The 13,029-nt window shown below is 36.7% G+C and overlaps 1 protein-coding gene across 22 annotated transcripts in view; it reads left to right on the top strand.

Moving 5' to 3' along the window:
* LOC112664800 (ankyrin repeat domain-containing protein 26-like) overlaps positions 1-13,029 on the top strand; it is a 113,469-nt gene that overhangs the window by 69,568 nt on the left and 30,872 nt on the right. For 20 of the 22 annotated variants that reach the window (XR_007403664.1, XR_007403663.1, XM_049096731.1 and 17 more), the window contains 4 exons: positions 2,495-2,583; positions 3,675-4,775; positions 7,342-7,565; positions 12,183-12,353. Coding sequence is in view for 20 of the 22 variants with exons in the window: in XM_049096731.1 (XP_048952688.1) it covers positions 2,495-2,583; positions 3,675-4,775; positions 7,342-7,565; positions 12,183-12,353 (1,585 nt within the window). In the remaining 2 variants the exon portion in view is untranslated. The remainder of the gene's footprint in view (positions 1-2,494; positions 2,584-3,674; positions 4,776-7,341; positions 7,566-12,182; positions 12,354-13,029) is intronic. The other 2 variants (XM_049096699.1, XM_049096741.1) reach the window with 2 other exon arrangements.

A 13,029-nucleotide genomic window follows, 5' to 3' on the forward strand; every position in this document is an offset into this window, starting at 1 on the left:
GACTGTAGTTTCTTAGCTTTATTTTTATAGCTCTAAATTCATAAGTATTGGTCACACTATATTCACTGTAACAAACAAAAGCACCTTCCCAAACAGAATATTAAGATATTTCCTATATTCTCTATGACTTTATTTTGGAGTTGACTTTCCCAGCAGTAATTGGAATCATTGAGAATTTACTACATAGTGTCCTCTTCTCAGCTGTGTAGGCATAGTCCATCTCCTTGTTTGATTATTTTTATTTTACTTTTTTAGAGAGTGTCAGAAAGTAAGGAGGGAGGGATGGGCAGAAGGAGAAAGAGAATCCCAAGCAGGATCCACACTCAGCACGGAGCCCACTGCGGGACTCAGTCTCTCACAACCCTGAGATCATGACCCAAGCTGAAATCAAGAGTTGGATACTTAACTGGCTGAACAACCCAGGTGCTGTTTTATTATTTTAAATGAGTAAAGAGTTCCCAAGGAATATTGGTTTTAAGTATCAAATATCATTTAAAAAGAATATATGGAAAGTCAGTTCTAATTCTACTAAGATTTTCAGTTGATTAACCACATCTAACATGTGTTCTACTTAATGTATCAGTTAATCCAGTGTCCTTTATCAGTCATATGATCACGTCTGTACTAACATATCGTATAATATTTTTTCACCCCTGTAGTTTTGTTATTTTCTTTCTTCTAGAATTAACTCATTTTCTAAAGATTTTCAGTTATCTCCAGGAGTAGTGAGTATAGGCTGTAAATCCAAGTGTATTGATCTATACAAGTGATTTGTTTGCTGTTACTTCTTTGTGAGCTTGGTAGATCCAAGAAACAGGACTTTAAAAAGAAAACGCCTATAGGCTCCTGTACCACAGGAAAATGTGAAACAAAAACGATTACAAAATACATGCAAGCAACATAAAACAGTTCATGTAAAATATATCTCTTTTCCCTTGATGCCAAGATTGTTGTTGATTCACTTAATACAGATTTATTCTGTACTGAGCCCTGATGATTTTATATTCTGAATATTTCTGGAACCATTCTGTCAGTTCAGGTGTGTATCATCTTTGTTTTGCATTACACTTTCTAATTCATCTCCTGTCTTTGATCACAGTACCCCTCACACTCATCCCTCCCCACAGTTTTTAGAGTGATCTGTCTCAAATGCATATATGACCGTGAACCACTGTTGAAAACATATTTATGTCCAGGCATCTTAAAATTACATACAAAGCTTTCATAATCTTGACTTCTGCCTAAGTCTTCATCTTTAGCCCTTTATACCGTCTGCCCTTATCTCTGGTATCCTGAACTGCTAGTGATGTCTTCCTCTGTAATCTCTCTATTTTAGACAAATATTTACCCTGTTGTGTGCTTCTCTCCCTTGTCTTACTACAGCCTTGCATGCTCTCCCCATTTTCTGCCCTCTAATCCCTTTGAATCTGTCTGACGTCACTGTTGCAGTCTCAGTTTAGGCATTATGTCTAGGAAAGCTATTCCTGACACCTTACATCTACGTGCTTCTTTAAACCCGGTCCCCTATCTATCACTTAGTGGGAACTCAGTAAGTAGTACTAAGTAACATAAAGACTGTTTACTTTTATAAGTACTAAGTAACATGAAGACTGAAAGATGATTTAAGAGATTGTCCCCTACAGGGATGCCTGGGCGGTTCATTCGGTTGAGTGTCCAACTCTTGATTTCAGTTCCAGTCATATCTCAGACTTGTGAGATGGAGCCCCGGGTGGAGCTCAGCACTGGGGGTGGAGCCCGCTCAAGATTCTCTCTCTCTCTCTCTCTCATCGAGATTGTCCCCTACAGTGTAGGAGCAAAAGAACTAGACACATAAAGAAGTAGTTTACAGTTCAGGTGGTGAAGGTGCACTAGAAAAAGCTGTAAGGTATTAAGGTAACCCCAAAGAAAGAGATGCATTTTTATCTGAGAAAGGATAGCCATAATCAAGGATGACTTTACACAGCAGTCTGAGTCCTAAAAGATGCAAGGAAATTTGTCAAGTAGTAGAGGAAAATAATTTCAGAAACGTTTACTTATTGGGCACATACACCCATAGGATGTATGTCCAGTGTATCCCAGAGGATATACACTGATAAAGACATGAAAAGTACTAATAATTTTGGAAATGATGAATAACGTTGTGGTTGAAGCTTCAGGTGTTGTTTAAGAGGTACTGTTACAAAGTAGAGAATAATCTCTTGTGATTTTATATGTTTCTACTGGATTTTAAACTTTTGTTTCTGATTGTTTTGTTCATGGATGTTAGTGGATGAATTTGTGAATGAATCTTGGAGATGTTTGTGTGCCTTTAACCTGGTGACGTTTAGTATTTCTCAAATGGTTTGTTGAAATTTTAGATAATTAGAAGTATTTCTTAAATATTCAGCTAAAGATGAATTTAAACTCTTCAGTGATAAATGATATTTTCTATTTTTATAGAGGTAATAGCTTTTATCTAACCATTCTAAGTAGTCCATTTTAACTAAATATATAGATTTGTCATCAGAACCAGACTTAGAAGTGGCATCACAGCAAAAGCAAGAGCAAGAAAGGCCTGATAAAAGTGAAAATAACCACCCCCAGGTATGTAAAGCTTTAAATTTAAATTTCTGATTTTATATTGTTTTCCCTGCTTTTCTAATATTACATGTTTCAAGTGAAACTCTTTGAGTGGATATATTGAAGTCAATAGAGTGTAATTTAATATTTAGTTTTTATAAAATTTTACGAGTTACAAAACTTAAAATGCTATGATTTTTAGTAACTAAGTTTAGCTAAACTTCATCCTTGGAATTTAGGCAAAAAAAAATCTTTTGAGACAAAAATAATTCTAAATATTCTTTGCTTCTTCTATTTTTGTAACTTCTTTACATGATAAAGAAGGTAGCATCAAATATTGAGTCATGTTTAAGCAGTTGAAATTATGAGCAGTATAACAATGATGACTACTGACTTAGACTCATGTACAAGGAGTGATTATTCTCAGTGGTTCAAAGTGTCTAGTTCTCTATTTCCAGTTACAAATGCCAAGATTAAAGATTTATTCTGCTTTGTGATCTCTGTGTAGTTGACTTGAGAGAATGGGGTCGTGAAATCAGCACGATCGCCTATGTAGAATCACACCTTCCAGGATGGGACCTTTGTAGTTGGATTATAAACAATAACTCTTTCAGTTATTTCAGCACAGGAAATCCATATTATTAATATTTTTCTTATCCACTCTCAGTGGACATTACCATATATTAGAGCTGGATACAAGCAGATAATCTATAGCGATGTCTAACACTATCATAGTATATAATTTAAATTAAAATATAGGAATTTATTTTTCTTTGATGTTAATTGATATTTGCCCCCCAGAAATGTAGTTTGCCTATTATCTAGGTTTCAAACTTGTAAAAACTCCTGAAATGCATTGTCGGGGCTCACTCTTTAAGATACAAGGGAATAAAGTGTTTTTAAGTTTGTAACATTAAAAATCATCTGATTCATTTTTTGGTAGATGTAACTGTATTGAATTGTTTAGTTAAGAAAAACCTGACAAAATATAAGTGAATGGATTTATGCTTTTCTTCTGTCCTCACTTCTTAGTTATAATCCAGTGACTTAGGAACAGCTAATAACTAAATTTTAATTATTTTCTATTTTTCTTTGTCCGTATTTGATTACCTAAGGATAAAGTTATTTTACAAACATGTATCCTGGCTGAAAAGACATCTGAAAGCCAAACCAAGCAAATTAACATTCCACTTGTGCAACTGCAAAATATGGCTCGAGAACCAGAAATGAATATGGAATGTGATAGACAGGGTGATAGATCTGTACATTCAGAACATCCTCGTGTGCACAAGAAGTATGAGGAGATACAGATGAAACAAGGCAAATTAGATTGGAAAAATAATGTGAAACGCATGAGCAGAGAGTTAAAGCAGAAGATTGGTAAAACTTGTGAAAAGTACCAAATTATTACTCATCCTAAGTTAGAACCACTACGTGGTAATTCTAAAGAAGCAGACGTAAAGGAAATACCTCCTAATGTGACAAAAGTTACACTTGATTGTGAGGAAAAAGATGAATTGGGAGTGTCTGTCTCTGTAGTACCTCAGGCCTTTCCTGAACAAAAAGAGCCTAGTCTCGAAAATGCTATTCTCTCTCATTCATACTCTGGGTCCCCAGACTATGCTTGCCAGTCATCTTCTAAGCTCTCTTCCCATGAAAATGATAACAAACCAGGTGAGCATGTTTTTAACAAAAATGAGAGTCTTGATAGCGATCCAGAAAATAAAAAAGTAAGGAACCCACTAGTTACATTTGAAGTGAAAGAAGACCAAGAGTTTGACATGCAGATGGCCAAAAGTTTGAACCAAAATACCACCAATAGTAAATTAGACACTGGATATATCCCTCCGTATAGTGACCCAGAAAGCCTTTTTGATTTGCGGCTTGCCCACTCCAATGTGGCGAAACAAATGATTCAGAAGAAAAGGCATGATACTTCTGCTATTACAAACACTTACAAGAAAACAAAACCAATACAAGACTCTTTCCAGAAGCCATTAGATGCAGATAATGACAGTACTAATAACTATAAAAGTACGGAACCTGCATTAGAAAATGTGAGTTCTTCACCACGTCCTTTCAGAACATCAAAAGTATATCAAAAAGAAGAATTACAGCAAGATATGCAAAATCTGCAAAGGTTTAAGAATGAGAAAGGCATGTTACAAGTAGAACTCCTGGCTTTGGAAAAAGAGAAAGTTGAACTTCAAAAAGAGGTAGAGAGATTCACTTTGCTGCTGCTCTTTTGATTTTTTTGTCTTTGTCAATTATCTGAGCCATTTTGATTTTCCACTTAAGAAAAAAGCTCATGTATAAAATGGGGTCATCTGAATATATAATTGTGTTCAGAAATAATATTATTTCTGCTATCTAAATGATAGGAATGCAGGAAAACATAAGATTTGTGTTCCTTAAGTTTCTTTCAGTTTCCCAAGTGGCGTGTGAACTGGGAAGCTCTTTTCGCTATGACCCTGTGACCTCATGAACCAGAGTAACCGTAGAGAAAATTGCTTTAAAAATGCGATTATCTTGGGGTGCCTGGGGGGCACGGTCAGTTGAGAGTCCTAGTCTTGTTTTTGGCTTGGGTTGTGATGTCAGGGTTGTGAAGAGGAGCCCCACGTCAGGCTCTGTGCTCAGCATGGAGTCTGCTTGAGTTTCTCTCTCCCGCTGTGCCTCTCTCATGCTATCAGTCTTGTTCTCTAAAATACATAGATCTTTAAAAAATATATCATAATATCTAGGATTTTTATCTATTGGCTTAAATATAAGTTGCACTTCTATAAACAATAAAATGGAAAAGAAGTTGGGATGCCTGGGTGGGTGGCTCACCTGTTGAGTGTCTGCCTTTGGCTCAGGGTATGATCCCGGGATCTGGGATTGAGTCCCACATCAGGGTTCCCTGCATGGAGCCTGCTTCCCCCTCTGCCTGTGTCTCTGCTTCTCTGTGTGTGTGTCCCTGATGAATAAATAAATAAAATCTTTAAAATAAATGAATACATACCATGGAAAAGAAGCAATAGCTAAGGGAAGGGATATAAACAAATATTTCATCTAAACCAATCTATTTATTGCTTCTGTTTATTGCTTCAGTATGTATAGTCTTCTCTGCTTTCCTCAAACTCTTGGAACTTCAAATTCCAACACGACCACTTTTTGAGATATTTTTAAGAACAAATATTTGCATTATCACCAGTTTTTTTCTCCCATGTTTTTAAAAACAGACTCCTTTTTTTCTTTTAGGATTTATTTATTTACTTACTTACTTATTTATTTACTTATTTATTTGAGTGTGTGAGCAGGGTGAAGGGGGTAGAGGGAGAGAGAAAGGGAGAGAAGCAAACTCCCCAGTGAGCGTGGAGCCTGAAGCGGAGCTCAATCCCATGACCAGGAGATCATGACCTGAACTGCAATCAAGAGCTGGAGGCCCAACTAACTGTGCCACTCAGGCATCTCCTCTACATTAAAAAAAAAAAAAAATTTTTTTTTTTTTTTTTTTTAGATTTTATTTGACACCGAGAGAGAGAACACAAATGGGAGCAGGTGTAGGAGGGAAAGGGAGAAGCACGCTCCTGGCGGAGCAGGAAGCCTGATGCACGGGTCTTGATCCTAGATCCCGGGGATCATGACCTGAGCCAAAGGCAGATGTTTAACTGACTGAGCCACCCAGGTGTCCACGTGTGTGTGTGTGTGTGTGTGTGTATACACATATATGTGTTTGTTTAATCATCATTCTCAGGTGTTTTTGTTGAATCAAACCTTTACATTTTGTTTAATAAAGTATGATATATTTTGACACATACGACTTTTATCATGTAGGTAGCATAGATTTTCAGCAAACCTTCAGTATTTGACTCTAAGGGAGAAAACTGATGTTTGAGGTGAAAAATAAAATCTAGAGATATCCTCCTTTAAAATAAAAATTAGCTAAGCGCCTCATCCCCAATTAAGGTATTAAATTACTGTGCCAAAGTCACACTTTTAGCATAGCTGATTAATAAACTTGTTGGGTCATTTATTTGATTCAGCATCAAGGAATTGTATCATCTCTTTGATGCTAGGTAATGCCACTTTAGGAACTTTGGACAAATCATGTAATCTTTTTTGGTTTTATTCCCATTATCAATAGAAAATGGGATTAAAGTTGATAATTATTTTTATACCCTCTAGCTATAAAATTTTATGGTTATGGAATGTGAAATTTGGGGAGCATTACTCATTTCTCAAAATTCGACACTAATATCAGTTTTGCTCCTTTTATGTTGTGGTGAACTTTGGTTCACATATTTTAATGAACACTGTGACTTTTTTGATAGCTCTGGGATCCAAATGAAAAAAGAATTATAAAAGGCAGTTGGGGAAAGAATAGCTCAGTGCAGAAATGGAAAGCTTCCTCTTTGTTCCTGGAGCATCACAATGTCACATCCTTTGAATCTGTCAGTGTAAGCAAAATCCAGATGGTAAAGACGGAAGAGGACAGATTTTTGTGTCTTTTTATTTCTTTGTATCTGCTGGTCAGATGGGGTGAAGTTGGGAATGTTAGGTAACAAAGTGTAGATATGAACACAAAATTAAGAAAGCCCTTTTTGGAATTCTGGAAAATTATGTTGTTCTATTCCAACAGAAATGAAGCAGAATTTCCAAAAATTACAATTACACGTAATGATAAAGTTCAGTGCAAGATAGTTTTATTGATTAAAATTACATTAAAGAGTCAAATGATACAATTAATGAAAAAAGTTCTTTTTAATGAATGAAGTTGTAACTATCAAATTTCCATTCAAGACTGGAAAAGAAAGGAAGCAGCACACGAGTAATAAAATGGAAGGAGCAGAAAACATATATGATGCTGCTGCTGCTGCTGCTGCTGCTCCTGCTCTTGGTACTGCTCTTGCTGTTGCTGCTGCTGCTGCTGCTGCTGCTCCTGCTGCTGGACTAATTCAACAAAGAAAGACTGGAAAAACTGATAACCACCTGTTTCCTACTACGCAGAATGAAGATTCTGATAGGTAAGCCTATAGCAATATTTAAACAGTAGATAATTATTATTTTTCTATAAAACAAATTCTGTTTGGAGCTAATGTTCATGTTTAACACATTTTATATTTTTAGTAGAGATATTCCACCCAGGGTGCTAAACAGAAAGAGGCAAAGACCAGTAAGGTATCAAATTGTTTTGCAGGCATAGTGATAAATATTTAACTAAAAAAAAAATAACCTAGGTTAGCAAATGTAAGGAAAAAGTCATTCTCATACACTGTTGTTAGGTGAAAATTGTCAGATCCGTTGCACCTGAGTGGCTAAGTGGTTGAACGTCTGCCTTTGGCTCAGGTTGTGATCTCGGGGTCGTGGGATCGAGTCCTGCATCAGGCTTCCCATGAGGAGCCTGCTTCTCCATCTGCCCATGTCTCTGCCTCACTCTGTGTCTCTCCTGAATAAATAAATAAAAATCTTTAAAAGCGAGAGAGAGGAAGAAAATTGACAAATCCTTTCTGAAGAGTGATGTAGCAGTGCATTTCAAATTTCATATATGCTGTCCCTATATCCCAACGGCTTCATTGCCAGGAGTAGATCCTATAGGAAAACATGACTTGTGTCAACACTTAGACACACATATTCTAAGAACATTTATTATATATTATTATATTTATAAAATATGACAGATATATTAAGAATACTTACATAAACATGTTACATATATATGTTAAGATGATCTATCAAAAACTTGGAGGGAGTCTAACTCTCCATCCATAAGGAAGTAAGTTTTCACACCTATAAAATAATGCAGCATGTAACTATCTGAGAAAATGAATTTAGGTCTGCAGGGTTTTGATTGTTTAACAAATTTAAAATTTTTAATTTTTATTTTTATTTATTCATGAGAGACAGAGAGAGAGAGAGAGAGAGAGAGAGAGAGAGGCAGGCAGAGACACAGGCAGAGGGAGAAGCAGGCTCCATGCAGGGAGCCTGATGTGGGACTCGATCCTGGACTCCAGGATCACACCCTGGACTGGAGGCAGGCGCTAAACTGCTGAGCCACCCAGGGATCCCCCAAAGTATATTTAAAGTGTTTGGTTTGATGTCTTACAATAACTTTAGAATACTTTTAATATCTGCTGAGTTGCAAAGGGAAGTTACCTGCTACACTGGCACTCTACCTTATTACCAACAAAACTGCTAATTATTAGGTTTTTGGTTTTGGTTCCCAATGCACGAGTGCTCAAATGTTGGACTCTCAAATTGATCTGAATATTATTACGAAGAGATTTCACGTGGCAACTTGTCCCATATTCTGTATAAACATTTGATCCCTATGCTATAAACCAAGAGGTTGTTAATGCAGTGAATCTTCTTTTTCAGGCACTTTGCATACAGGCTATTATTTTTCCTTTAAAAATGTTTTTAAGATTATTTATTTGAGAGAGAGAGTGTGTGAGTGCAGGGAGCGGCAGAGGCAGAGGGAGAAGCGGGGAGCCTGAAGTGGGGCTGATCCCGGGACTCCAGGGTCATGATCTGAGCCGAAGGCAGACGCTTTACCGACTGAGCCAACCAGGCGCCCCTTATTCTTCCATTTTAAAGAGCATATATTTCAACATGCACCACATCAAATTTTTCAATAGTGACTTCATATTATATAATCTTCGAAAATTCACTTTCCATTAATTCTAAACACAGTGGATCTATTAAAACATAAGTCAGATTATGTCCTCCTCTGCTCAAAACCTAATGGCCTCCCATTCACTCAAGTTCTTTCTAATAGCTACAAGGCCTTATGTGACTTGTTCATCTCGGGTCCCTCCCTATCCTTTCCTCCCTCTGTCTCTCTGATTTGAACTACTTTCTATCCCTTTCCTTCTGTTCAGCCACACTTGAATTTCTCACTATTCTTACCCCCCACCCTCATTATAAACACTTCAGGCATACCTCTGTACTTGTTATAAACTCTCTGTGGAGTGCTTTTCTCTCAGGTATCCTCATGGCTTACTCCTTGCTCCCTCTTTTTCTCCCTGGTTTTTGCTTCAAGGTCACTTTCTCAGCAAGGCCCTTCTTGGTTTATCCTGACTAGTATTTCGACCACCCCTTTTGCTACAACACATTGAAATTTGATTTCTCTGCTTTAGTTTTTCTCCTCTCATACTGTGTAGTTTATTGTTACTATGTTTACTATCCTCGTGAGTAGGGTTTTTTCTGTTTATGGCCGTGTCCTCAGTGCTTAGAGAACATTCTAGCATATATAGTGCTATTCAATAAATGTTTGTTGAGTGAATGGAGTTTAACTAAACCGTGTGTATTGTTTTTAACATAATACCAATTCTCACTTAAACAGAAAGAACGGTTGGCATGGGTCCATTCTGACAATTTAACCTGTCCGTTATCTGCATTTTGTGGATTATTTGGGCCTAATCTTGTGGTTACTTGCTACTTATTCTTTTACTGGTATTTATGTTAGTTTTAATTATAGTAGAATGGAACAAAGGAAGAGCAAACTTCATTTATGTTTCATTAAGGAAAATGAAATATGGTGGTAAATTATTATAGGACTTTAAACATTTTTGCCAGAGGATATGAGCCCTCAATATCTGAAATATAAAGGTGAAGTCGGAATTTACTGCTGACTAATAAGAGGGAGCTATGCTGGCCACTTACAGTCTTTTCTGACAGAGTAGTCTTCGCTTTCTATATACAGTTTCAGGAAAAGTGGAGTTTAAGACTTGGGAGACTTTCAGAGAATTAAGTGGTTTGTCATCATCTGAAGCCACCATGGTAATTTGGGTAAGACTGTTGTTGATTGGTTGGCATTCAAGGCATGCGTATTGGAGTGATTTTGTCCCACATTGGCTATACTTCATGAGGGAGAAGCTGACATTGGTTGGCTAGTGAGTGAGGACAGATGGCATTGATCATTACAAACATTTAAAACTGGTTCTGATGGGTTCTCGTTACCATGGCTGCATGTTAGCATTCCCCCGCCAACATAACTTTGAGGTGTCTTTAACCAGTTGTTTTCTATTTAAAAGTTGCTTCTATTAACTGTTTTCAAAATGAAAGCTATTTCGTATCCATAATTACAGATTTACTTCTGAAATTTGGGTCGAGAAGAATTGTTTAATAATTGCTTTCAGGAAGATCCATCTTTTTTGGATGTTTAATTTAACTAGAAGAGTTATCTGTATGGCAGTTTTAAAACAGTAATTGCTGGTTTTGTTTTTGTTTTCAGTGCCCTAAAGTTATTCAACCGATAATCTCCTATGGGAAAATTCAGTCTTTTTGTAAATTTACATAGCTATATGCTCATAATATTTTCTTGCATGCATTTAGTCCATGAAAAAATATATATAATTTTCTGTTGGTAAATCTAGCTTTTTGTATTAGGATTAGATACTAGGCTAAAAGTATGCACAAGTTACCAAAACATTTTCTTTTTCTTTGTCCCTTTAAAATTATTTTTAAAAATGTATTTATTTGAGAGAGAGAGAGAGAGAGAGAGAAGAAAGAAAGAAAGAAAGAAAGAAAGAAAGAAAGAGCAAGTGGGGAGAGAGAGAAAGAGATGGAGAGAGGATCTCAAGCAGACCTGGGGGTGATTCCACGACCTTGAGATCATGACCTGAGCCAAAACCAAGTCAGACACTTAAACTGACTAAGCCCTTCCAGCTATTCATTAAACTTCTCATTTTGTTTATGTAGTGTATTCCTCATTTTATTGAATTAACTGTTTTTTAAAGATTTTATTCATTTATTTTAGCGAGAGAAAGTGTGTGAGCTAGGGGGGAATAGCAGAGGGAGAGGGACACTGTGCTGAGTGTAAGCCTGATGCAGGGCTCAATCTCATGACCCTGAGATCATAGCCTGAGATGAAATCAAGCGTCAGACACTTAATTGCCTGACCCACCCAGGCACCCCTGAATTGGCTTTTTGTGTTTTCTGGTAGCTCCTTGAATTTCCTTAAGACTGAGATTTTGAAATCTTTCTTGGATAAATTACAGATCTCCACGTGTCTGAGATTGATTACAGGAAGATTATTGTAATCCTTTGTTGGTGTCATATTTCCTTGATTTTGTCATATCCTTTTGCATTGCTGTCTTTGCCTTTGAAGTAGCAGTCACCTCCTCCAGTCTTTAATGACTACCGCTCCCATGTGTCCAAACCTGATTGTTTTGCTCTGGTGATGTGCTAGAACTTCTCTACAGGAAAGCTGGTTTTCCACGAAGACTCTCTACCCCCATGGGTGATTATCTAAGTGTTTTCCAGGGGCTCCCAGATGGTGGCTGTGAGGGTGAGGGTGGCGCCAATTTATGGGCTTTTGCCGGATCCACAGCTGGGTGTGTAGTGCGTATGCCTGTTACCCGATGCATGGGCAGATGAGACTTTTCCCCCGTGCCTTGGTGAATGGCACTTGATTCCACAGGTCCTACACAGGCAGTTTTGTCCCCACAAATGACATTGTATCATAATTGTATATGTGTATTTCCTTGCATATGGTTGCACTTCATAACTGTTCTATGAATTAATAAATGAATTCAGATGGGTAACAGATGTTTACAAAAATTTTTTTTATTCCTTACCAGTAAAATTATTAGAAAATATTGGCTTTCTAATGGATATTTTAACTGGATTTTTGTTTTAAGTAATGATCCTGGTTTGTCTATCATGGAAATAAAGAAAGATAAAAATGTAAAGTGGGCATCAAAAGCATCTGTGATTACACCAGGCTTTGAGGAGGCCGATTCCCTAACTGGTAGTCTACTACGAGTGAGTAATGACAACAGTCTAAGTAAAATGGATCAGGATGAAAGAAGGTAAAATCCCATAAATTCTTTATTTCCCTCTGAAGGAACGTTAACTATGATTATTATATAAGTAAAACACTGTAATATAGTGTCGTACAGGCTGAGGGAAGAAATACTCAAGTATATCAAAAACACCACTTGAAAGGTTAGGATGAGGAGGAGTGACTTTTTTTTTTTAAGATTTCATGTATTTATTTGTGAGAGACAGAGAGAGAGAGGCAGAGACATAGGCAGAGGGCGAAGCAGGTTCCCTGTGGAGAGCCCAAAGCAGAACTCGATCCCAGGACCCCCAGATTAGGATATGAGTTTTGTGGTAAGAGGTTGTTTATTTAGAATCAGTTCCACCGTGCAGTATTCTCATATAATTGAATATTCAGATACTTTCCTTCATCGATTGAAAAAAAATATATATATATATAAAATAGTAAATATACAGACACATAGGCGATTCTGAATAGAACTAATCATTTCTTGATAGGTTTTAAGGTATTCAGTACCTTTGACAGTATCATGAATAGCTATGATTTTGTGAGGGGCTTTGGAGTATCTGATTATATTAAGTTAATATTTGTTTAGGTTCTGGGGAAAGGGGAATGGTTTTGTTTATTTACAATATGTTTATTTACAATTGAAAAACTATTCATCTATCATAGATTATTACTTTTGGATTATAAAGTTCTAAATT

Source organism: Canis lupus, chromosome 2 (assembly GCF_003254725.2).
Source record: "Canis lupus dingo isolate Sandy chromosome 2, ASM325472v2, whole genome shotgun sequence".
Lineage (NCBI taxonomy): Eukaryota > Metazoa > Chordata > Mammalia > Carnivora > Canidae > Canis > Canis lupus.